Source organism: Microtus pennsylvanicus, chromosome 7, assembly GCF_037038515.1.
Source record: "Microtus pennsylvanicus isolate mMicPen1 chromosome 7, mMicPen1.hap1, whole genome shotgun sequence".
NCBI lineage: Eukaryota > Metazoa > Chordata > Mammalia > Rodentia > Cricetidae > Microtus > Microtus pennsylvanicus.
The window spans coordinates 111,358,892-111,384,190 of NC_134585.1; the positions used below are offsets into that span (position 1 = coordinate 111,358,892).

General features: G+C 36.7%; 1 protein-coding gene across 2 annotated transcripts in view; it reads right to left on the reverse strand.

The window, feature by feature from the left end:
• The window catches only part of Trim33 (tripartite motif containing 33), an 85,812-nt gene that overhangs the window by 27,338 nt on the left and 33,175 nt on the right, over window positions 1-25,299 (reverse strand). For both annotated transcript variants that reach the window (XM_075981756.1, XM_075981755.1), the window contains exons 2-10: window positions 24,906-25,024; window positions 24,200-24,344; window positions 23,720-23,852; window positions 11,029-11,145; window positions 7,105-7,219; window positions 4,444-4,590; window positions 4,057-4,174; window positions 1,971-2,245; window positions 1,050-1,214 (exon numbers count right to left, since the gene is read on the reverse strand). In XM_075981756.1, coding sequence (XP_075837871.1) covers window positions 1,050-1,214; window positions 1,971-2,245; window positions 4,057-4,174; window positions 4,444-4,590; window positions 7,105-7,219; window positions 11,029-11,145; window positions 23,720-23,852; window positions 24,200-24,344; window positions 24,906-25,024 — 1,334 coding nt within the window. The remainder of the gene's footprint in view (window positions 1-1,049; window positions 1,215-1,970; window positions 2,246-4,056; window positions 4,175-4,443; window positions 4,591-7,104; window positions 7,220-11,028; window positions 11,146-23,719; window positions 23,853-24,199; window positions 24,345-24,905; window positions 25,025-25,299) is intronic.

Sequence of the window (25,299 nt, forward strand, 5' to 3'; positions counted from 1 at the left end):
TTTTTTGAAAAAAAAAAAGAATATATTTTTAACTTGAAATACTGTTTAAAACACTTCATTTTATAATCATAGTTCATGCTGAGTTTACATAATTATGTAATTTAAGGGTTATAATTTTGCCTCTAAATCGCTTTATTTTTCATATTTTATTTCATTTAAAAATTTTATTCATCTATCTACGTGCTTGTGTGATACCTCCATGAGTTTCTGTGCAACACATGTGTGCATTGACATAAGGCGCTGCTATATCTCCGGGAACTGGAGTTATAGATGGTTTTGTGCTGCCAGGTGAGTCCTAAAAACCACACATAAGTCCTATGTAAGAACAGAAAGTGCCTCTAACCACTATGCCATTTCTCCATCTCTATCTAAGAAAGTTGGCCTTTTAAGAGAAGGGCTAATGTAGCATAGGCTGGCCTTGAAATCTCCATGAAGCTAAGGGTAACTTTGAATTTACGATCCTTCTACCTCTACCTCTCTAGCACTAGGATTACAGTCATAGTTACTAAATCTGGCTTAATTTACTTTATTATTGTTCTCTTGACAGTAATAGAGACCAAGCCTGGGGCTTCAAGCATTCTACAACTGAGCTAGATCCTAAACCACAATAATTTTTAAGATTAAGCATATCTATACTCTGCAGAAAAAAAGTATATAAACACATCTACATACATACATACAACTAGCCTTAAACTTAAACATTTCTTTGATATCAGTATTAAAATGTAATGTTAAAAAGCACAATAAAATATGAGAAAATTAAAGCTCTAACCTTGATTTTCAGAATTATCATTTGGAACTAAAGGATAAGTCAAAAGTTCCTTCTTTTTCACTCTATAGATGAGTTTAGTTACACAAGACTACCTTAATTCATAGTATAATGGGCTTAAAGAAACAAATTTTCCTGTGCACGTATATTTTTCTGAGACAAGCAGATATAAAACAAATTGTCGGAAATATCAAAGACCCACACCAACAACTAATTATGAAAAATAATGTCTTTTAGTTTTAAAATTGTATGATTCTTACAAATGTAACTCTAGGCATACTTGTCTTTGGAGGTGAGGCTGCATCATGGAATACTGAGGGCCGCTGTGCCTTGGTATCCCTGGTATTCTGGCAGCATTCTGAGCCAGTCTCATTTGATGGGCTTGAAATGCTCCACAGTTCATGTTGCCTCTTTGCATTGTTTGCACACTGATCAATCTTGGAGGCTATAAAAAGTAAAAATTGCAATTCATATTTTCCACTTTAGTTTTTGTTTGTTTCTTTTTCAAGACAGGGTTTCTCTGTGTCGCTCTGGCTGTCTGGAACTCACTCTATAGACCAGGCTGGCCTTAACTTCCCAGGTACAGGGATTAAGGGCATGTGCCACCACATCCAGTTCATATATTTCTACAAATCTGTTTTTGAATCATAAAATGTTAAAGTAATTCAATTATAACAAAATAGTATAAAGCAATAGAATAAGCTCTTTTTTTCTAGCCCCAATAATTTATAGGTCTGGTAATAACTATAAAAAAATTGGTCACTCCAAATTTTCTCTATCTATCGTTTCTGGGAGAGAGGGAAAGAAAAAGAAAGAGAGGGTGGGTGGGCGGGTTAACATCAATTCATCTCAGCATGGAGATAACACTTGATTGTGAAAAAGTACACAAACAAAAGACCAACAACAAGAAAAATTTGAGCAAATGCCTAAAGAATGCAACAGATCTTAGAAACAATCTGATTCTTTGGCTGTTGATTTTATTTGTATGGGGGGGGGGGGGTAACGTGGTATGGAGGGGCAAAAATGTCACTACTTCCTCTGTTCTTACGTAATACCTATATTCCTCAAACTTTCCCCACATCTCTAAATTTTGAACTCCATCTAATAACTCTGAATGTGTAATTCATATACACAGAATGAAGTATAGGCGTATGGTTTTTTTTTCTAATTTCTATCAATATTGGAGGGACACAATGCTTACCTGTTGTTGTAACATCTGTGGGGCTGTTTGCCGAGGATGCTGTTGTGTTGTTGCTGTTGTTGTTGGTACAGGAGCTGGCGGTTGCTGCATTCTCATCTGTTGTAACTGTTGATGTTTTTGTGCATACACTTGTTGCTGCATGTGCTGGAGTCGAAGCTGTGCTAAGTTAATCTGTCCTGGGGTTTTACTAATGTGGTTTGTACCTGGAGGAACTTGCCCAACTACAACATTAGGAGTATAACCAGGAGCTGGCTTACTCTCTATTACTAGATTACCTGAGGGTTTAAAAACATAAGAAGGATTTACAAATAATCAACTAAACTGTCCACTTTAAAGATGAATCACTATCTTTTCCTCCTCCTAACAATTAGCACCTCAGAGCATCCAATAGCAAAGCATAAATGAGCACTAGGGCTGAAGACGGTAATTAAAAATTAAATAGATTCCAAAGCCCCTTGAACCCTCCCCCAAATAAGCTCATTATTTAAAATAGACTATCTGTTCTTACACCTATGTGCGCATGACATGTGTATACATGTGCATGTTTTGTGTGTGCATAGTTTTGGGCTGGTGGAGGTCAGAGGACAAGCTTTGGATATTAGTCCTCACCTTTCCAGTTAGCTTAAGGCACAGTGTCTTTGCTGCTGCATAACCCAAGCTAGCTGGCCGGAGACTGAAAGAGACATCATTAGAGGAAGGATCCAGTAGGTGTGAATCAATTCTTCCATCAAAGACTCCAGGATACTCATGATGGTTGCTATACTGATTCTATGTGTACGAGTGTGATCAAATGTGTACGAGTGTTTTGGCTGCATATATGTCTGTGAACCAACTACTGTATATGCCTGGGTGCCTGAAGAGATCAAAAGAGGGTATCAGAACCCTTGGAACTGGAGTTACAAACAGTTGTGAACAGCCATGTGGATGCTGGGAATCAAATTTGTGTCCTCTGAAAGGGCAGCCAGTGCCTTTAGCCACTGAGCCATCGCCCCATCTTCCCATTTACTTTCCAATTGCCATTGTTAAGAGCAAAAGAATAACCTGCTAACAAATAATTTTCTATGGAAATCCTGAATGCTTTGAAGCATTTATACATTCAGTCATTTCCCTCCCTTTTTATACAGTTGTTGCTTTCTGAGAATAGAGATAAGTTCTCAAAAGGTATGATTTAAGGTGGCTGTTGGCAGGCCACAAAGAACTCTGCTAACAGTCAATGACTTTTACACTTTTTGAAAATGAAGAACACCACACACACACTTACAAGAGTGATTTTGTGGTACAGCACTGAAGGCAAAACTGAGAGTCCGCTTTCTTTCGTTTACCCAAAGATGCCTAACTTTAAATAGTGCAATTCATATCTCAAGGACATCATTATTTTGAAACTGAGAATATTCCAACAGATGGCAGATTTCATTTTGAGTCATTTTGTTTCATTTTACTTTTCTTTAAGAGATAGTATCTTACACTGTGTCACCTACACTGGCTTCAAACTCCTAGGCTCAAGTGATCCTTGTGCCTCCATTTCCTAAACAGCTAAAATTACAATCTGCACTACTTGCTTGGCTTTTTCACTCTCAAGTTTGTTTTGTTTCTTGTTTTTATCATCTACCCACACAACTTTCACCCATGGTCTTTAGACCAACAATATGGAGCAATAAAAGCAAAGTTTATATTTTTACCAAGTGAAAAGAGTTCCTCGTCAAATACTCTTTGGAATGTGACTATAAACACCACAGTGTCCTCAAGTTCCTCCTCCACTGCACCACTTGACATAAACTAATATAAGAATTATCGGACAATAATCATCTCTATATGAAACAATCAATGTGAATTTTGAAAAGGAAAGACTACAAAGGGACCACACCCTACAAGGACTGAAGAGTAGAGAGCATGCTCAGTGTGCAAGAGGCCAGGGTTCAAACCCCAAGCACGAAAAGCAAAAACCAGCCTGCAATTAAACAGTTTCCAACACATTACATTCCTTATGTCACTCACATTTTAAAGTTTAAAAACATAGACAATTTGCTTAAATGGTTTCTCTTCTCAACTTAATAGCCCAAACCATATCCAAGAGATGATTTCTCACCTAAATTGACTACATTTTTGGCCCAGAAGGTAGGATCACAATGGAAACGAATTGCTCCATTGGCAGCAGGAACAGGATCACATCGTGCTTTCAAAATATGACGTAACTGAAAAGTAATCTTCAAGGAAAAAAAAATCACATTAGTCTTAAAATTAAATGTAGTTAAGGTTAGCCTTGAACTCACAATTCTCTGGCCTCAACTTCCCAAGTGCCGGCTCAAATTAGTTAAGTCACCAAGCTCAGCTACTCTATCCTTATATACAGATGGTTACAATAGCCAAAATGCATATTAATACTTTAAACATGTTTTTGTTTTTACAATATAAACATTCTACACTTGTAAATAATAGGTCCATTAAGTAAAAATACAGATACTATGTGTCTCACCAGCCGTTTGCTATACAGTAGCGCCGTGCTGCTGCCACTTGCAATGGCCCAGTTTGTGAAGTTCATGACATGCTTCACCTGCCGGGAAAGGCCTGTGATATCATTCTGCTGCTGGAGTAGCTTCATTTGTCTTTCTTTTGTAACATTCTAAAATAGAACAAGAGTTTCACTGAAGAATTTAAAAAGTCACATACATAAATACCTATATTTCCTTCAAGAAATGGTACAAAGGAAGCCTAGAACTATTTGGTGAGTCTATGAACAATAGGAAGGAAAGTAACAAACAAAAGTGGGACCAAATATTCCTGCTCTAAGTTAATCCATTCCATTCAGGACATCAGCAGTAGTTAATGGTTTTTCTTTCATCAAATACAGTGTCTTCCTGTTTTTAGGTTAATTCAATACAGTCTGAGTTGACTTTGAAGAGTCATTTTATACAATCTTAACTATACTTTCTAGGTTAAAGAAAATGTGAGTTACTAGTGCCACCTACTGTTATAACTTGAGAAGGTTAAAATTTTTCTCAAACAAAGGGGAGAATGATAAATTCCAAAGGTCTAAGGGTAAAATTACGCAAATTGGTATAACAAAGTTCAAACAAAAACTAGTGTCAGGAAAATGCTGCAGGAGGAATAAACTGCCCAAAATGAATCACTACCCAAGGAGGTGTGGCAATGTCCTATACATCTTGCCAAAAAGAACCTATCCACTTCTTTCTTAAACATTTTCTCTCCCCAAATTATATAACTTAATTTACTAAACACTATTTTTCAAAAGGAAACAAGTTTATATATAAATAAATGGAAGTGTTCAATAGACAGAATGTTGATTTGCAGCCTCACTAGAAATCATCAACTCTGCCAGGCAATAAAGCTGCACACCTTTAATCTAGTATTCGGGAGGCAGAGGCAGGCTGATCTCTAAATTCGAGGCCATTCTCATCTATAGAGCAAGTTACAGGACAGCCACAGCTACACAGAGAAACCCTGTCTCAAAAATATTCTTTTATACACCTTAATTTTAATATGCATTTTTAAATTCTGAAGCTCTTGAAACAGATTTACAATGATCACTTTTAAATGTATGAAATGTATTTATAATACATGAAATATATTAAAAGTAGTTAATACTAACTGCTTTAGATTCATACGGTTATCCTAAAGAAAAAAAATATATTAGAGTTTAAACACACTGAATACAAGTACAATAGGAAAGACACTCCAAACTTTAGCGATATGTTCAAGATTTTTAACATCACTACTAATTTTCAATGCAAAATGTATTTAAAACACAAAATTCAAATATCTTGTTCGCCGGGCGATGGTGGCGCACGCCTTTAATCCCAGCACTCGGGAGGCAGAGGCAGGCGGATCTCTGTGAGTTCGAGACCAGCCTGGTCTACAGAGCTAGTTCCAGGACAGGCTCCAAAGCCACAGAGAAACCCTGTCTCGAAAAACCAAAAAAAAAAAAAATAAAATAAAAAATCAAATATCTTGTTCACAAGATTTCTTTCATTTGCATATAACTACCTGTCTCTCATACCTTTAAAAGGTTCTATGGATAAATGAAATAGAAACAACCATCTAAGGATAATCTAATTAGTTTTTTAAACAAAACAAAAACAAACAAACAAAAAAACACCTCAACTTCTATAACATTCACATTTGGACGGGCAGTGATGGCACACGCCTTTAATCCCAGAATTTGGGAAGCAGAGGCGGGAGGATTTCTGTGAGTTTAAGACCAGCCTGGTCTACAGAATTAGTTCTAGGACAGCCAAGACCACACAGAGAAACCCAGCCTAAAAAAAGAGAAAAAAAATAAATAAAAATTCACATTTGAAATTTTCTGAGAACACATCAACGTTGGGTAGTAAAGATTTAGATTAAAACTTTATCTGGGACCAGACAGTAGTGACATATGCCTTTAATCTCAACACTTGAGAGGCAGAGGTAAGTAGAACTCTCTGAGTTCCAGGTCAGCCAGGCCTACACTAAGTAACCCTGTCTAGAAAAAAACCGAAACACAAAAAACTTCATTTGGATTACTACATATTAATCACAAAATATGAAACACAGAGACCTAATACTATAAAATTAGTAACTAAGTTTAAGGTTTATGTATTTCAAACTATGAAACATTTTTGGCAAATTACAGAAATACATACATGGCTCAAACATAAGCCCAACTTCATTCATATAAAGAAGTTAAATTGAGGCTTCTTGCTATAAAGGAAGAAAAGAAATTCAAAGGGCTTGCTTTGTCTTCATTTACATCATGCTTTAGTAATAATTCTTTCCTAAGACAATATCACAATTATCTAGTTACATGGCTTGAAAAAAGAAAAAAATGTTTTTTGTCAGGCATGGCAGTACATAACTCCCATCCCAGTACTCGGGAGACAGAGCTAAGCTCTATAGGTTCAAGACTAACATAGTGATTTCCAAGTCGGCCAAAAAACAAAAATCAAAGTGTTATTAAAATTAACAACAAAGTAATTGTAAAAAGCTAGTTCTCTATCCCATGGTAGTAATCCTGGATTCTCAGAAAAATGCTGCAAGGAAGAACACCCCCACCCATTTAAAAGAGGTTTGAATAAACATTGAGAACAGCGGAAGAGCAAGAGAAGTAGTTTTTGTTTTACTTTTGCTTTAACCATACCTCTAGCTGCTGTAAGAGAGATTTTCCTTTCTTATTAATTTCATTGATAAGGGTGAAAATGGCCACTTTAATTTCTTGTTCTACTCGTTTATTAGTCTCATTTACTTCTTTGATCCTGAATAAGAAAAATGCATCATTAGGTTATCAACACAACTTGTGTCTGAATCATTCAACTAGGCACTTTTTCCAAGCAATTAAAGTTAAATATTTGTCAGCATGCACAGGTGATGTGGAATTCCCCTCTGTATGTTGTGAATACCATTATAAAGAAGCTGCTTTGGGCTTATTGCAGTGCAGAATAGGACAAAGTGGGAATTCCAAACAGATAGAGGAGAGAGTAGGTGGAATCAAAGAAGAGCCATGTAGCCACTGAAGGAGAGAGACACCAGATGGAACCTTACCAGTAAACCACGAACCTATATAAGAGTTAGCCAGTAATATGCCTAAATAGGCCAGGCAGTGTTTTAATTAACACTGATTCTGTGTGATTACTTCAGGTTTGGGCAGCAGGAAACAAACAAGTAGCTTCCGACTACACACAACTTATGTTGTAGCAGACCTAACCATTTAATTAGATTCAAAGTCACACAAAGAATAAATTCAATATTTAGTGATTTAAATTAAGATTATGAAGGCCAGTTTATTTATCTGTAAAATATCAAATACTATGGCATGAATATGATACAAATACCTAGCACTACTGACTGTCAATCAAATTTGCTACATATATTGTCTAATCATATTTGAAAATTCCACCTAAGATGCTTTCTGAAAACAAAATACAAAAGAATATCACAATGATTAGTTACAACCTTTTGAAACGGTGGAAATTTCACTTAAAAGCAGCATCTATTTTCATTTTAAGGTTTATCACTTCAAAAATGGGTTCTAGTTAAGATTGTCTCATAATTTCCTCTCAAACTGGCTTAATACCTCAGAGAGTAAAACATTAAATCATTGTGGGTAGGGAGTACACCCGTTAGCAGTGACCCAGGGTCTGTTTTATTGCTAAGAATGTGTTTTATCCCCAAAGATTATAAAACAATCCATTTTTAAAAATAGCTCCTACATATTTCATAAATAAATATATCTACCTATTACAATTACACATATTAAAGTTCTGGCAACGAATATAAAATGTTAGATTGCTTTCATATTTATAAAATGAGAAGTCATCTCATTAATAAAAGTAAAATATCACTACCCAACCATAATATCTAGTCTTTATCTTTTATGTATTCTACTAATGTATACACTCTTTCAGCAGCCAAATACATTACAATTTTTCACACATTCTCATCAATTTAATACAATTTTTCCTCCTTTGTCTATGTATCACTGCTTGTTTAGATACTTATTTGCAACTTTTATTGAATTCTGTACTTACTAAAGTAAATGGAAAACAATAAATAAAAAATAAAAAGTTACTGCTGAGAGGTAGTGGCACATACCTTTAATCCCAGCACTTGGGGGGCAGAGGCAGGCAGACCTTCGTGAGTTTGAGACCAGCCTGGTCAACAATGTGAGTTCCAGAACAGCCAGTACTATTACACAGAGAAAGCCAGTCTTGAAATGCTACCCCCCAAATACTAAGTGTGCGCACGCATGCACACACACCCACACAACAAACACACCCCATGGATAGTATTATATTCATACCTCCAACATAAAACAAAACAAACAAGTCTCAGACTTACTGTACTTTAAAACGTATCCATTATAAACTACTGGGGGTGGAAGGAGCTGGAGAGCTGGCTCAGAGATTTGCAACTTTTTCAGAGGTTCCAAGGTTGATTCCCAGAACCCATGTGGCAACTCACAACCGTTTGCACCACCAGTTTGAAGGGATATAACACCCTCTGGAATCTTCTACCTCCAGGTATGCAGTGATACAGATATACACACAGGCAAAACATTCACACATATAAAAAATAAAATAAAATTTTAAAATAATGTGGGCTGGAGATGACTTTGTGGTTAAAAGCACTTGCTGCTCTTGCAGAGGTCTTAGGTTCATTTTCAGTACCATTTTCAGTACTCATAACCATTTGTAACTCCAGTTCCAGAGGTTCTAATCCCTTATTCTGGAATCTGTGGGTACGCACTGCTGCATTTACAGATAAACAAGCAAACACACATACAGATATTTTTAAAAAGTACTTTGCAAATGGAAAAACATTGAATAAAATTTTAAAATAATATGGAGCTGAGTTGGAGAAAAATTGATTAACAGAACTCGCTGCAAAATTAAAGACTGAAGTTCAGATCCAGAAACCATACAAGCCAGACTCAAGGAGTCTAGTACCAATACTGAATCCTCTGGAAGGGCAGTGAGTACTCAACTGCTGAGCCATCTTTCCAGCCTTGCCTTTTATTTTCTTTTGGTCTCACTGAAGATGAAAATTTCAATCATAAACCATTAATTTTATTCACTCAAATATTTAATACTTTGTATGTCTTATTATGTGTCATTTTACCATCATGAACTAACTAGTGGTTTCAATATTCAAGACAAAGTTTCAAGATCATTGAGTCTACTCAATTAACTACAATCTAATTCATACTCTCAGGAATTTCTAGGTTTAAAGTGTTCCATCCAGTACCAAGTATGTGCTTTTCCAGTGACAAGGGTCCTAACCTAATTTGCCCTCTTTAGAACTTATTACCACTATCCCTATAAATAATCGAGTTTGTTTATAAATATACCTAAGCCAGTCCTGCATGTCCAAAGCTGCAGGATCTCCATAACACAGGACAACAACTGGATATTCAAGAAGTCCCAGTTAGAGCCCAGCATCAACAGTGTAGCAGAAACCAGAGGCCTCAAACAATACTAAAGCCTCTTGACAATCAACACTTGCAAGTAAAGATATGTAGATAAAGAATTTACCATGTCACACTACTTCCATGAGATTGATTTTTCCTTCTTTTTTTTTTCCTCTTAAATTTTCTTTTATTTTAGGGAAAGGATGAAAGGGCGGAGGGTGGAAACAAAAGGATGGGGAAATGAATGGAATTGAGATACATGATGTAAAAGACACAAAGAAAAAGTAAAAAGTTTTAAAAAATTAAGCACAAAAAATAAATAAATGTGCCTAAATAGAATAATTATAAAATAATAAGGATGATGGTCACGCCAATGATAAAAATAACAGCAGCTGGGTGCTTAGGATGACAAAAATCTGTATTATAGATTTACCTTGTAATACTACTAGTAAAGTAAGTGGTTTGGAATGTTTGGTGGGGAAATAAATCTTCTCACTACTGTGGGTTATTTTGTTATATTTTATGTAAGTTAGTTGTGCTGCGCCTGCATACATTATGTGTGGGTGAGAGCACAGGGTACAGTCCAGAGAAGATGCTGGATGCCCTGCTCTGTATCTGTTCTCCTCATTTCCTTGAAATGATGTCACTGCACCTGGAGCTAGGCTGGTGGGCAGCAAGGCCCAGTCATCCTCCTGTCTCTTCTACCTTTCACTGCTCTGGGCTTATGGTGGGTGTACAGCCAACCCATACTTAGCTTTCTATATGGGTGCTGGGCTATTAGGTCCTCATGCTTCCACATCAAAAATTCTTACCCACTAAAGCCTTTGTCCATTATCAATATTCTCTTTACATCTTCCATACAATTTCTACCTTTAATTTTATAATTCAGTTCTCTCCATACTAACTTATTTTCCAAGTTCAAAGCTCATGTACACTGAAGTCTTATTAATTATAAAAATTCAAAGATGTATCCTTAAAAATTTTAAATGTTTTTGACAAACTTTAATTAACAAATACATCAAGCTCAAATTTTATTACGGTCTATTAAAAATTACATCTCTATGAATGTTTAATGTAGTAGGAAAATAAATCTAATGTAGATGTAGTCTTCCTTAATAATCCTTAAAGCAAAATTGTTTTTTTATGCAACAAACTTACCTATTTTGCACTTGTGTAGCTGCAAAATGAACGTAATTCTTCTTTTCAAGAAGCTTAGCCAACAGATTTTCAATTGCACCTTTCTGATTTTGAAACGCTTCTTCCAAAAACTGATACCTTAAAACAAACAAAGACTATATTCAAAACAGAGAATTTGTAATTAATACATAGGAAATAATAGTTATGAGTCAATTTTGAAGTAACTATCTGCTGCTGGTCACCTGTATATCACTACCACAGCAACTTTTAACTGGCAATTAAATAGTTCCTGTCTGGAAAAACTTCCTCAGAAAACTGTGAGTACTGTTACATCAGAGTTTTAATTGAGGATGTCTATTTTTTTTTAATCCAACTATCTGAATAAGGTGCATACAATTGAAATCATAAAATACCACATAGTATACAAATACTATCAAAATCACTAAAGTTCCAAAATAACTGCTATCAGTCTGTGCTTATCTACTCAGTGACTGAGTTCTGTAAATCAAATTCACATGCTAGGCAAGTACTCTAAAACAGATCTACACCCACAAACCTAATTAAGCATTTTGAAATAGAACTATAGTCATAATACACATGCAATTTTTTTTTTTTTGGTTTTTCGAGACAGGGTTTCTCTGTAGCTTTGGAGCCTGTCCTGGCACCAGCTCTTGTCCTGGCTGGTCTTGAACTCACAGAGATCCGCCTGCCTCTGCCTCCCGAGTGCTGGGATTAAAGGCGTGCGCCACTATCGCCTGGCCTACACATGCAATTTTGCATTTGATTTTTAACTATCTACTATGTTTTATGAGGCTTTCCAACGAAATTCTATCAAATAAAGACATCAATGAAGTTTTTACTCTAAAAATATCAATAATTATACATGCTAAAATTTTCTAATTATAACACTAGAAATTTAGATTTAATGTTCAAATCCAAACCCCTTGGCTACTAGGATACTTTTACTTCATTTTTATAAATTATTAACTCAACAAATTAATTTTTATATTTCTCTTTTTCTGGTTTTCGAGACAGGGTTCTCTGTAGTTTTGGAGCTTACTCTGGAACTAGCTCTTGTAGACCAGACTGGCCTCAAACTCAGAGATCTGCCTGCCTCTGCCTCCCGAGTGCTGGAATTAAAGGTGTACACCACCGTCCAGCTTCTTTGTTGTTCTTTAGTATACTTTCTATTTAAGTAAAAAGACTCGTGTGGTTCACAGTATAGTAATAAGCAGGCACAAATATGCACCGATACCACACTGTGACAAAATATAATCTGTACCAAAACCAGGTGTCTGAAAATAGCTTCAATACCTAGGGAAGCTTCACAGAGAAGTCCTTCAGACAAATGTTCAGTGCACTGCTTAGTGCATTTTCTACAGAGTCAAAGAATATGCAAATTGCCATAATATGAGACAAAACCTAATTTAAAATAAACTGAGTATCAAGGGCCAGGTATACTATGTCATTTCTTTGTTTTGTTTTCTAAGTAACAAGAAGCCATTGAAGAATTCTAAGCAGAGCCAAGCAGATCTCTGTGAGTTCGAAGCCAATTTGGTCTACAGAGTGAGTTCCAGGACAGCCAGAGATACAGAGAAACCCCTGGGGGCGGGGGGATCTAAGTAGAATATGAAAATTCAGACCACTCTAGGAAGATCATCCAACAGAAATGTAAGACTAAAAACGACACAAAACCTAAATGAGACAGTATAAGAGTAGTTCAAACTCAGACAGAAGCACAGGCAAGAGATCAGGGTACTTTTGCTGGTTGGTATAGCCAAACCAGATAAAATAATTGATTTTATGAGAGATTAGACGTTTTAGTGATGTGAGAAGTCAATTAAGGCAATGTTAAGAGTACAGCAATGAAATCAGATGAGCCCAATGGTATGTATAATAATGGCATGAAAGTTATGGGGGTGATCAATTACTTTGGATTTAATTACACAGAAAAAGATTTGGGCCCCATACTGTAAATCTGGCCTAAAGTCCAAGGCTTGAGAGGTCATAGGCCCTAGACAGGAATCCTACTACTACTGTTCTTTTTTTTTTTTTTTTCATTTTTCGAGACAGGGTTTCTCTGTAGCTTTTGGTTCCTGTCCTGGAACTAGCTCTTGTAGTGCTACCACCGCCCGGCTACTACTACTGTTCTTCTGCTAAACAAGTTGTCAAATTGCCTTCTAAATATTTATGCTCAGATCCATAGATTAGGCCTGTCTTCAATCCTAACCATAGAAACTTCTCTCTGCCCAGGCCTACAACTGGTCAAAGTGCTAAGAATAAGTCTCCACTGAGTTCTCAGGCCTAACTAAATGGGACACCTGTATCAACAATACCACCCCACCCATCCCTCCCCCAGCTGACAGAATATCACAGAAGGGCTTAAGAATATAAGAGCCAGAGGACAGGAAGGGAATATGAAATGGTCATTCCATCCATGGACTCACTACAGTTATGATCCACCCACATAAGATCAAGTCAGCAAGACCAGTTAGTATTCCACAGCTAGTAGCACTAACTTGACTGAGTGGGAAATAGGACAAAAAGAGATCACAAAAAGGGGGTATTGGCAGTGTTGAGCATGTGGGAAAGAAAAGGGATTCCTGGGAGTAGAATACAAACTGGGGTACACATGTTCAAGATATTTACATGTATCAAACTATCAAAGAATAAATACAAGCTATCCTTTACAGGGGAGGGGAGAGAAAGAGAGTTGAATGCCTAACCAAAGCAGAACCAGGCCTTCTCCCTCTACCATCTTAACACTTGGGAGGCTGATGAAGAACTCCCATCAGCCCGTTGCAAGTTTTGAGGTCAGTTTGGGCTATAAAGTGTGTTCTATACCAGCTTAGGATAAGGTGAGACCCTGTCTCCAAAAAGCAAAAGGGAAGAGGAAGAAAAATGGGTCAATGGGAATGAGGAATTAAAGATAATAACAAAATTACCGCTGTGTATTTACCGGATACTGAAATCACAAATGGAAAGGCAAGAATTTAAATGAGCAAGAAAACTGTAAACTCAAGAGTTGGTGGCTGAGCTAAAATATTTAAAGAAAAAGCTGTAAAATTAACATAAAAGAACACTTGTTACCAAAAAGTTTTTTAATAGTGTGATTTGAAAAAAGGAAGAATGGAGGACAACAGGAGGGAAAGTGAGGAAGAGGCAGGAGAATTAGGAGACTAAGGCCAAGGCTGGCTTCAACAAAGTAGAGCATGGATCTCTGTATTACAGAAAATAGCTGGAAAGGTACTAGCTTTATTTGTGGTAAAATATATATACATATATAATAAAATCTCTATATAAAATATAATAAAATCTACCAGCTTAACCAATTTTTAGGAGTCCAATGTTCATATGGCATTTTAATTCCAACAACTGACTGCTATTTCTCAATACAAAGAATAAGTAAGTAGTAGAGGATGCTGGGGGGGGGGGGGACTTAACATTATATAAATCTATCATGTTATTATAACAACATAAATCTCACAAACATTATGCATAACTAATAAAACCGTACCCAATTAAATACAAGCTGTATGATTCGCCGGGCGGTGGTGGCGCACGCCTTTAATCCCAGCACTCAGGAGGCAGAGGCAGGCGGATCTCTGTGAGTTTGAGACCAGCCTGGTCTACAAGAGCTAGTTCCAGGACAGGCTCCAAAACCACAGAGAAACCCTGTCTCGAAAAACCAACAAAAAAAAAGAAAGAAAGAAAGAAAAGAAAAAAGCTGTATGATTCAATTTTTCGATGAAGTAAAAGAATTTTTGGGTAAAAGGCTGTTATTCACCCACCCTTTCTATTTTTAAAAGAATCTAATGGATTGATTGAATCTATACTTTCCCTCTTGATATTCACTAGAGATGGAAAAAACCATTGTCACAGATATTTCTATTAGTCGTTTTAAGCATACAGTGGGAACCACCTTCAAAATTCATAGATAGCATGAAAAAAAAAATCAAAGAACTAGAAATTATTCTATACCTTAAATTCAGACCATTCTGAAAGTGTCTCTTCTGTACTTCTTAATAAAAACTAATTGTCTTTTCATACGTTTTGGTGTCTGAGTCAGGAATCCTAATGCCAACAGCATCCTCTATTCTCAGTTTGAGATCGCTACTTAGTTATCTTACAAAAAGAATTTTTTTAATTAAAAAACTTTAATAGATTTTTAACATGACTGCATAAGGAAAAGTACAACACACAGAGATGTATTCCTCAGGCCAGGTCCCACATATAGAAAGGTCAAGCTGAATTTGCGCCTTGCCCTTTTCCAGCTCTCTTCCACTTGGGCTGTAGCAATTCAGTGTCTGACATATCTATCTATCTCCAGGTTACACAGTTTTGGTCTAGTCAACTCCTAACCAGGCCTCAAGCTAATACTTCTCTAAATCATCTTTACTTCCTGCATTGTAATTTTCCACTTCCTAGGATAGTTAACATTGGTCAATTACTCTTTCTTAGGGATCTTCTGTGTCTACAATAGCAACAGGCTATCCAAAATGCAGAGAACTGATTGTGAGGTGTCCCAAGGATATGTAAGTCACAGTTTAACCATTTTGTTTGTTTCTGAGAGGGGTCTCACCATTTGCTCTGCCTATCCTAAAACTCACTATGTAGAAGAACCAGGCTAGCCTCCATACGGGATTACCACTACATCCAACTCCAGTGTAACCACTTTTAAGAAACCATTTTGAGAAAACCATTTGGTTGGGGGGTGGGGTAAGGGTTTCTCCTTTTTAAGTTTAGGGCTAGCCTGCACTACAGAGCAAGTTCCAGTTGCGATGGAGGGGGCTTCCACATTTTAGATACAGCATTTTATCATTCTGACATGACTTAGATATACTGTGCTTCACAGTCAAGAGTTGGATGGCTCAACATCCTAGTTCTCTTCAGTAAGATACATAATATTTAACTTTATCAGACTGTTCTAAAAATTACATTTGTCAAAACACAAAAAGAAATTGTGGACACATTAAAGATTTATAGCTAGTCATTGTTATTCTTTGTAACATTTTTCTTTTTAAAAAGGCATGGTGCATGCCTTTGATCCCAGCACTCGGGGGGGGGCGGCAGAGGCAGGCAGATCTCTATGAATTCAAGGCTAGCCTGGTCTATACAGGGAGATCCAGGACTGTTACTACAGAGAGCCCTGTCTCAAAAACAAAACAAAAAAAGCAAAAAGAAAATGCACTACAATTATCATTTCATATGTATGAATGTTTTGCCTGCCCGTACTTAAGCACTATGTGTATGCCTGATGCTCTTGGAGACCTGAAGATCCCTCCAGAATGTTGTGACAGATGTTTGCGAACCACCATGTAAGTGCCACAAACTGAATCCAGCTCCTCTGGAAAAGTAGCCATGCTCTAAACTTCTAAACCATGCATCCAGCCACTGTTAATTTTTTATTTTATATGTATTCACATTCATATGTAAAGGCAAAAAGTCAACATAGGATATTGGATTTTAGGAGCCATCTCCCAACAAGATCTAGGGTTCACGGACTAGGATATGCTCACTGGTCAGCAAGCCCCAAGGACCCAATTGCCTCCCCATGCCTAGCAGGGGTTTTAAGTGTGCAATACTACACCTGGCTTTTTAATATGAATGTTGGAGATTGAACTCAAGTCCTCATTCTTGCAAGGCAAGCACTTTACAAACTGAAGAATCTCCTCAGGCCTCTTTTCAATAACTTGAAATGATTTAGTGTTACAATATAAAATCTCACAGCTGCGACAGCAAAAAGGGATATGCACGGAGACCTTGAGAGAAAGGGTTCAGACATTCTGTGAAAGGAACTAGGTTCTTTGTGTCTCCTTACTGAAACATGCGAAGTGAACAAACTGAATGGGTTTTATCTTGGAAACTGGCTGCATTTGCAACATGGCAGTGAACTAATGGAAAAGCAGATTCGGAATTCAGAGCCTTCCTCTATCTGACAGTGATTAGAACTGTAGCAACAAAGGCATCTTGGGCAGAAGCCCACAAAAAACAGTTATAGACACAATTAGTGAAGTAGATGGTGATCTTTAAAGCAAAGATAACTTTCTTAAGGATTAGAAAATGATGGCAAACAAAATGAAACATAGAGTGGTAAAATAATCACAGAAGAGAAGGTTGGAGGGATGGCCAGAGTTCAAAGAATTTGCTGCTCTTGCCAGGCAGTGGTGGTGCACGCCTTTAATCCCAGCACTCCGGAGGCAGAGGCAGCCTGATCTACAGAGGGGGTTCAAGGACAAGTTACAGAGAAACACGGACTCGAAAAGCCAAAGAAGATTCTTAACCAGGCTGGATTAGGATCAGTTTGTTTCTTATTATTGTGTGTTTGTTTATAAATCTGAACTTAGCCCTGGGTACCCCTTCTTTTAAGTCACTGTAAAACTGAATACACACCTAAGATTCTAAATTTCAGCCATAAGACCTACCTATACAAAAATGTCAAAGTCAACCAAATACCAAGAAAAATGATTTCTTTAGAATGACTGTAAAGAAACTTCACTTACAAAGTTCCGCTCAAGTGATCTTTATACATTATCTTTTAACATATACATAAAAGACACATATATACACGTTTTAAGCAATCATATAAATTCTCAGTAACACAAAATTTCAATAAAGCATAAAAACCACTAAAGTTAAAGATATTCCCTTTTAAAACATGACGGAATAGCCAATATTTAATAGTCTATAAAAATAAATAAAAGGCAATAATTATATTCAGGAACTGCTGACAGGAAAAGATAATCACAATCACCCTGCATTTCTGTCTATAGACAATTTATTTCATTCTTTGGGGCTTGCCAAGGCTCAATCCCAAGACTTTGTACATGGTGAGTACTTTTACTACTGAGCCACATCCCCTTTCCCCAAAAGACAGTATTATAAAAACTGGGACATAGAGCTAAAAATCAACTAGAACACAGGCAGAAATCTTAGAGTTCCTGGGTAGCTACAAAGAAGTTACATTTGATATTTAAAAAACAACAAAAACAAAACACACACATGTGTGTCCACTTGCAGATAAAAAGCTAAGTGAATCTCACACAGAATGAATTGAAATACTTATTCCGGAGGGGGGAGACGGGGGGGGGAACGGGGGGACGGACTACTAAGCGAAATATCTAAGAAAAAGTTGAAAGCAACCAAGGAAAGGTCATATAACATTCAGAAATGTATTAATGATATTCCTAGCACATACAAAGTGCAGGTTCTAATGTATTAATGATATTCCTAGCACATACAAAGTGCAGGTTCTAACAACATCAAATGGGGAATGGGATAACAAAGGTCATATAACATTCAGAAATGTATTAATGATATTCCTAGCACATACAAAGTGCAGGTTCTAACAACATCAAATGGGGAATGAGATAACAATGCACAGTATTGACACATTTTAAGAACTAAAGAAAAAAGGTCGATTCAGAAGTTTAAAGCACCCTTTTCCACATTAAGAATTTTCATATGAACACAAGCTGAAAGAAGTCATTGCCAGTAGACTTTCAAGAAATGCTGAAGGGCCAGAGAGAGGGCTCAGCAGTCAGAGGTACTTGTTGCAGAAGCCTGATGACCAGAGTTCAGTGCCCAGAACCTATGTAAAGTTAGCCAGCCATCCACCCCTGATTTTATTTGTTTTTGTCAGACTTTCGGCCTGAAACTCACAGATCAGGCTAAACTGGATGACCAGCAAGCCCCCAAGGACCCACCTATCTCTTCCTCCCCACCACTGGTAATTCAAGCGTGTGCCACCAGGAGTGGCATTTTTACTTTTTCTGAGGATGGCACTAAGTTCTCATGCATATACAGAAAACATTCTAAAGAGCTAGTCATCTCCCCAAACCAACAGCTTTTTTTTTTTTAATCACTGCTTCTCACTTCACAAGTGAGACATGAGTTCAATCTCCCACAACCCATTTAAAATTACGGAGGGAACTGCTTCCAAAGTTGTCCACCGACCTCTACTCCCATGCAGCTACGCAATTAAAAAAAAAACCTAATCAACTGTATATAAGACTGAATAATGTGCAGTCAAGTTAGTTTTTTTAATAGTGACTTATTCTACAAAGTCACTAAATTTGTGTAGTGAGAAATAGTAAAAATACTTTATAGACATTAAGTCAGTAGAGTTACATATCATCATCCAAAGCCATCACTAAGACAAAAGAATGAAGAAGTACAGCCTTAAAGGCCAAAAGTAAAGAAAAAAGATTTATAAACCTAACAAAAATAACTCAGGAACAAAACAAAAAGGAGAAAAATAAAAAACAAAAAGCAAGGCCAGAGATGTATAGTTCAATTGTAGAGTGCGTGTTTAGCATGTACAAGGTCCTAGCTTCAATAAGCAGTACCACAAAAGACAGACAATATCTCAGAAGGAAGTGCTCCAATGGTAAAGTACTTGCTGTATAAGCCTGAGGGCCTGAGTGTAGAAGCTCAGCCCCCACTACAAAGCCAGGTGTGTGGTACATGACTGTAACCTCAGGGCTGAGGTAGTGGAGAGGAAGGAAGATCTCTGAGGTTTGCTAGCTAGCTAGTCTAGCCAATCTGTATGCTCAAAGTTTAGCAAAGGACTTGTCTCAAAAAAATTAGGCAAAAAGTAACCAAGGACGACAGCCGACACCGGCCTTTGGCCTATACAAATTACATGCACTCATATACTACACACACAAGACAGAGATGAGGCCTCCAATTTAAAGATAAAGCAAGGCTACTTATGCAACTTAAAATTTTTCTATAAAAATATACTACACATAATGTTTTGGTCAATAACAGACTATTTTCATCAGACTATAATGGAAAAATTCCTATACTATATATGTTTACAACTCAAGTCTTATTATTAAAAATGTTTTAAGGTTATGGTGGTTTGAAACAAAATAGACTCCAAAGGGAGTGGCACTACAAGGAGGTGTGGCCTTGTTCAAGGAAGTGTGTCACACAGTGAGAGCAGGCTTTGAGGTCTCTTTTATTCAAGCTTCCCTCAGTGTAACTGTCAGCTGACTTCCTGTTGCCTTCAAGATATAGCATTCTCAGCTCTAGTACCACATCTGCCTGCAAGCTGCCATGCTCCCACTGTGATGATAATAAACTGAACCCCTGAAACTGTAAGCAAGTCACACTAAATGTTTTCTTTATAAAAGTTACCATGGCCATAGTGTATCTTCATAGCAATAACAACCTTAACTAAGACAAAGGGTCTTTTTTTAAATGTTTTAAACTTTAGTGCAACCCAAGTATAAAGTGCTTATGAACATCGTAATAGTTTGAGTTTCTAGGCCTTCAAATTGACTTACTCATCCAGAGCAACTTTCAGGCCTGCAAATTCTATTTGTGGTGTCTTACAGAGTTTAAGACTTTCATCTTTCAATGCGATATTATTTGCTGTATTTGGGAAACTACACAGTGACTTCAAGGCCAGCCTGAGCTATACACCCTATCTTAGAGAAGCAAGGGGATGGGGGGAGTTAACAGAACAGAACACAACAAACCGAAAACCTACAAAAACTAAGGGGAGTTGAGAGAGCAAACTGTTGTGTACTATAAATGTCGGACATTAAGGCATTATACAGTTAGTCGTTGAGTTAGGAACTAAAATCTTTAAGAGATGAACATAATGATAAGAGCACTTAGAGAATAGCAACAATAACTGGTATAGATGACAGCATGATGCAATCTGGAGATCTGGAGGAAGAGGGAGAGAGAATGGGGTAAACAACACATTTTAGTAGTTCTACAATCATACAGCCAGGCAGAGCATAATGCAAATGCAGTTCTGGGCATAATGTCATCTTTGTAATCTGAGAGGCCACGGCACGACAGCATATTTGAGGACAGCCTAGATTGCACATCAAGACATCAAAACATGGAGGCTGGAGAGATGGCTCAGCACTTAAGAGCATTGCCTGCTCTTCCAAAGGTCCTGAGTTCAATTCCCGGCAACCACATGGTGGCTCACAACCATCTATAATGAGGTCTGGTCCTCTTCTGGCCTTCATGCATACACATAGACAGAATGTTGTATACATAATAAATAAATAAATATTTAAAAAAAGACATCAAAACACAAACATTCACTAAAACAAAATGAAAGTACACAGGAGAAAGATGTGATACTATGATATATGGCATCTGCCTCTTAATGGGGGATACACACTAAGCGCTATGTCATTAGGAAATTTCATCACTGTGCCTCTAAACTTAAAAGAAATGGTCTGAAACTTGAGCTGATCACAAAACATCAGTGACTTTACAATAATGCCTACATAATGAACCTACATTAAAAAAATACAAAAGGCAGAATCTGGGGAGCTTCTAGGTTACTGGACATATGGATAATAAGAAACCTACTGATATATTCCCCTTTCTCCTATAGCTTGCCCTATGTATCTAATGGCTATCTATTTGTATTTAAAACATCTTCATAATAAACACAACTGTATATTAAATTGTATACTAAAGAAGTCCTAGTCTATGGACCATAACCCAATTTACAACTGGTACCTCAAGAAGGAACACCCCAAAGGACCAAACTAACTCGAGGTACACAGGTGTTCTAAGTGAATTAAAGGACATTTAGTTGATGTCAGAATGTTAACATTAAGAATAAAAACAAACAAACATACATAAATGGCCACAGAAATGTTCTGAAGAAATGTCCTGAATACAGGAGAAGGAAAAAAAGTTTATCCCCGCTCACCCCCATATCTTCAACACCATACGTTAGGGCTGGGTAGGGTAAGCATACTTAATAATCTCAGCACTTAGGAGACAGGGGCAGAAGGATCCTTGAAAGTGTTAAGGCCAGCATGGTCTACATAGCAAGTTCCAGATTGCCTCAAACAGAGAAAGGGGGGGAACAACAGAAGACAGGAACAGATTAATATAATCAGGACTAAGATATAAATGATAAAGAAAAAAAGTTAAACTTTTAAAAAACTTCAAGGTGGGAAGTTAGTTGAAACTACTCTTCTGCTACTCGTTACCCATGAACCCTCTACTTCTTTAAGACCAAAGAAACTATCTTGTCACAAGAAAAAGTATACCATCTTCCTTCTCACCGAGTAGCCTGAGAGATGGCTCAGCAAGAAAAAGACACTGTCAGGTCTAACAACCTAAGCTCAGTTCTTGGGAGTCCTATGATGGAAAGATAGAACCAATTCTGAAAGTTGTACTCTGGTCTTCACGCTGAATTTTGGCACTCCTCTCTCCAAATAATTAACTTACTATATAATTTACATACTATGAAAATTTAAATACTATGAAAGAAATCTGAGGGATCAAAGTATCTGGCTGAAGCTCTGACAAAGATAATTTAATGTCTGAGACAATTGGAGGAAAGTAACACTGTGATTTGGCCCTGAAGGTGAAGTCTTCCATAAGATTAGTCACTTCAGGTATAAATAACATGGCCAAGCTGCAGATAAGAGACATGCAGCATTTCTGAATGTAACAATTAAGGCTAAAAAGAGTGCTCTCTAACAGTGAGAGGGTTTTTTTTTTTTCCCAAAAAGGCATTACCTGTAAAAAATCGAATGTGAGCTGCTTTATGTATTGTACACTATATTCTATAGTTTCTACACAATATGGGGAGAAATGAACATGTAAACTAAAGAGATTTAGAGCACAAACACTGGTCCTCAAATCATGGCTCTACCACTTGTACAAATTACTAAAGCCTCCTGAGAGTAGACTCTCTCACCTTTCAAACAGTCTTTAACATCAACACTCATACTTCATGAATTAAATAAAGTACAAGAACTGTCAGCAATTAGATGACAGCATCAGTGACATCAATAAATCCACTGACGCAAACATACAGTCAGAAAACATTTGCTCCAGGAATAGTTGTGCACTGGAGTCTGAGAGAGGCGGGAAGATCATAAACTGGAAACCAACTTGGGCAACTCAACCAGACTTCATTTGAGAAAGAAAATAAGAAAGCAAGAGATGGAAAATATAGGTTAGTTGGGGTTTGGGGCAGAAACTCATTACTACTCTTTCTTGAGAATAGACTGATAAAACTTACTTTCATCCATTTAGAAATCTATCTTTAAAAATATCCTAGATACTTCTCTAGTTTGTAGATGGGCCATATCACCTACTATTTCTAAAACAAATGCCATGGAAAGTGAGGAAGCTTGCAAAAATTATGTTATATGCCTAACTAAAAATTCTATTACAGTCCTGAAACAGTTCAGGTGAAACAGACATGTGTAAGTATTGCTGATTCAGTTAAAATATGGCTAATAAAATTATGTATTAAAACTATACTAAGTAACAATGTTTGTTTATAGAATCCTATTTTTCCTGCAAATAATATATTTAACGTGAAACCAACATTATGCTTATATATTAAAACATGGTATCAGTTGCATCAGTTACCTCCATACAAATACTATACTTCACATATAGCTTCCGACCGAAATACATTACATTTGGAAAAAGCTTATTTGAACCATAGGACTAATGAAGAAGGAAGTAACCTAACTCAAATCTTACAAACTCAAACCCACATTAATGATATACCATAACAAATATTCATAATATAATTAGATATGAACATGAAAGACATCTTATCAAACATAGATTGCTTCAAGAAATAAAATCTGGGCTTAAATACTATAAAAACAAAATTATGGTACCAATAGTTGTCTAAAAACAAATTTATCAGTACTATTTCTAATATTTTTCAGTAAACAACTGACTTCTGTACCTATGTTCTTTGTGCTCCAACAGTTGACAGTCTCTACATGTCAGTCTATCACATGTTTCACAGAACAATTTCAACTGTTCTTGTTTATGCACAGGACAAAACACAGGGCGCTGACCAGATGCTCCAACAGCTTCTGTAACAAATAAAAATAAAATATTTTTAAATAATAAAATTTTTTACTAACTTTATTTTTATTGGTGGTAGCAATCAAAAAATCATAAGTAAGTAGACCATACTATTTTAGACTCAAAAGGTTAAATGTGAGCATTCAAACTATGTGTATTGGGACAAGCAAGACAGCTCAGTAATAAAGGCAGATGCTGGCAAACCTGATGGTCACAATCCAATCCCTGGACTCAAATGCTATAGAAATCTAACTCCTGAAGGATGTCCTCTGACTTCCACAAGTAAGCACTGTGGCATGAGTACACACATACACTTACACACACTTTTTTTAAATAGCAACTATATGTATTGTACCTGAAACATCTTCTTTTTTCCTGATTAGATGATCTTTAGTGAATTTTACTCTCTGATGTGCTTCAATGCATGTCTTACATAGCCACTCTCCACATTCTACACAAAAACCAACTGCGCTTGCATTGTCTTCACAACTTGTACAGACCTAAAAGAGAAAAGCACCAGTCTACATTATATTTGCCAAATGTAGATCCACAAAAAAAAGAAAAACTTTGCAACTTGTTCTCAACAAACACTAATTCATTATACAAAGAATAAAATCATCATGATACTCATTTATCTTCAACAAAATTCCTTAACCAATAACCCTAGGTAAAACATAGGTAAAAATCTAATACTCAGAACATAAAACTCTATGCAAAACTTATCTTTTGAAATAATAAATATTTGTTGGGCGATAGTGGCACACAACTTTAATCCCAGCACTCGAGAGAAAGAGGCAAGCAGATTATTTTGAGTTCAAGGCCAGCCTGGACTATAGAGCTAGCTCTAGGACAGCTAAGGCTGTTACACAGAAACCCTATGTTGAAAAACCAATAAACAAATAAGTACTTTATTTCACCAAGTCTGAGGGTGTGGAAGAGTTATTGTTTATTGCTAACAGGAAATACAGAACTACAAAAGTGCCTAAATAACTTAATCAAATATTTTTCCTATAATTTACATTTTAATAACAGAAAATATACAGAAAAATTGAGGTGCTTACCTGTTCTGACTTCTCATCAGAACTGCTAGGAGCTTCAGATGTGTCTTTCACAAAATAATTATCCACAAGATCTATCTGTCTGCATTCTTGACGACATACTGGACACCGTATTACACCAACTAAAAAAAGAGACAAATGTTAATAGTGGATAATATTTTTCAAAATGGGAAGAAGAGAATTCTGAATCAGGTGGTGGTGGTGCATGCCACCTTTAATCCCTGCACTAGGGAGGCAGAGATCTCTGTGTTTAAGGCCAGTCTGGTCTATATAATGAGTTCCAGGACAGTCAGAACTATGTAGAAGGACCTCAAAAGGAGGTAGGGGTAAGGAAGATGTCATCAAGGTGCTTAAGATGCATGTTATTTTTGAATTATCTGAGGGACCCTACAAGAGT